Source organism: Capricornis sumatraensis, chromosome 2 (assembly GCF_032405125.1).
Source record: "Capricornis sumatraensis isolate serow.1 chromosome 2, serow.2, whole genome shotgun sequence".
Taxonomy (NCBI): domain Eukaryota; kingdom Metazoa; phylum Chordata; class Mammalia; order Artiodactyla; family Bovidae; genus Capricornis; species Capricornis sumatraensis.
Genome location: NC_091070.1, coordinates 118,941,309 through 118,942,393, shown reverse-complemented (window position 1 = coordinate 118,942,393; position 1,085 = coordinate 118,941,309). Strand labels below are relative to the sequence as shown.

At 43.5% G+C, this 1,085-nt stretch overlaps 1 protein-coding gene across 1 annotated transcript; it reads left to right on the top strand.

Moving 5' to 3' along the window:
- The first annotated feature begins 382 nt into the window (after positions 1–382).
- On the top strand, positions 383–628 carry LOC138071622 (small proline-rich protein 2D-like). Its single transcript, XM_068963111.1, has one exon. It carries the CDS (start codon positions 383–385, stop codon positions 626–628), a length of 246 nt encoding a protein of 81 aa, XP_068819212.1.
- Positions 629–1,085: the final 457 nt, after the last annotated feature.

Here is a 1,085-nt window from a genome sequence, read left to right as displayed (position 1 = left end):
CAGACTTCATGAGAGATAATGATGATAGAAATTGCTTGTGAGCTTACACAGAATTTCAGAACTTATGATGGATTTTCTTAAAGATGCTAATTTTTATAAAATCAAAGTAACAACTGAAAATATTGCTTGATTCTTTCAAACAAAAAACAAATTTTGGAATAATTGTATGAGAGAAGGTTTTCTTCTGACTAATTAAATACTCTCTTGATGATGGAGGGAGAAGTCATAAATTTGTTAAAAAGAGTAGAAGAAATTAAGCACGTTAGAGACTACACAGATTCTATCTGATGGTATTATATAAGCTCAGACTTTTCTCCCTGTAGCAATTCCTTCATGTGAACACTGTCATTTAATTTCTTTCAGATTCTAAGACTCCAGAAAGATGTCTTATCAGCAGCAGCAGTGCAAGCAGCCCTGCCAGCCACCTCCAGTAGTGTGCACCCCCAAGTGCCCTGAGCCCTGCCCACCTCCAAAGTGTCCTGAGCCCTGCCCACCTCCAAAGTGTCCTGAGCCTTGCCCACCTCCAAAGTGCCCTGAGCCATGCCCACCTCCAAAGTGCCAGCAAAAATGCCCTCCTGTGCCACCTCCCCAACAATGCCAGCAGAAGTGCCCACCCAAAAGCAAGTAGAAGTATCAGCTTTTATCTGGTCAGGAAAGGATGAGGACAACTGACTCACCCGGCTCCACAGCTCCACCTTCATCTTCTCTTTAAAGCCTATCATGGATACAGAAGAAGCTTCTCCATCCTTCAGCCTGCAGTATTCCTGTGGTGATTCCTGACAGCCAGAGGTTTCCTTCCTGAGACTGCTGTTCTGCTCTCCTCTGGGAGGACAGCTGAGAAAGCATCCCAGAGCTTCAGATGGAAGAGCAGTAGCTTTTCTCCTGGGCACCATCAGAGGATTCTCTCCCTCTCTTGTATCTGTCTGTCACCTGGGCAGGGGTTTCTACCAGCTGGTCAACTGTTGCTTATCCTCCTCTTCATGAATAAACTACAGTTCCTTTGTGTGATGGCAGAAACGTTTTCTTTCTTTAAAAATGCTTTTAGTAATACCATATCATCATCTTGTTTTCTTTCTATCCTTTCA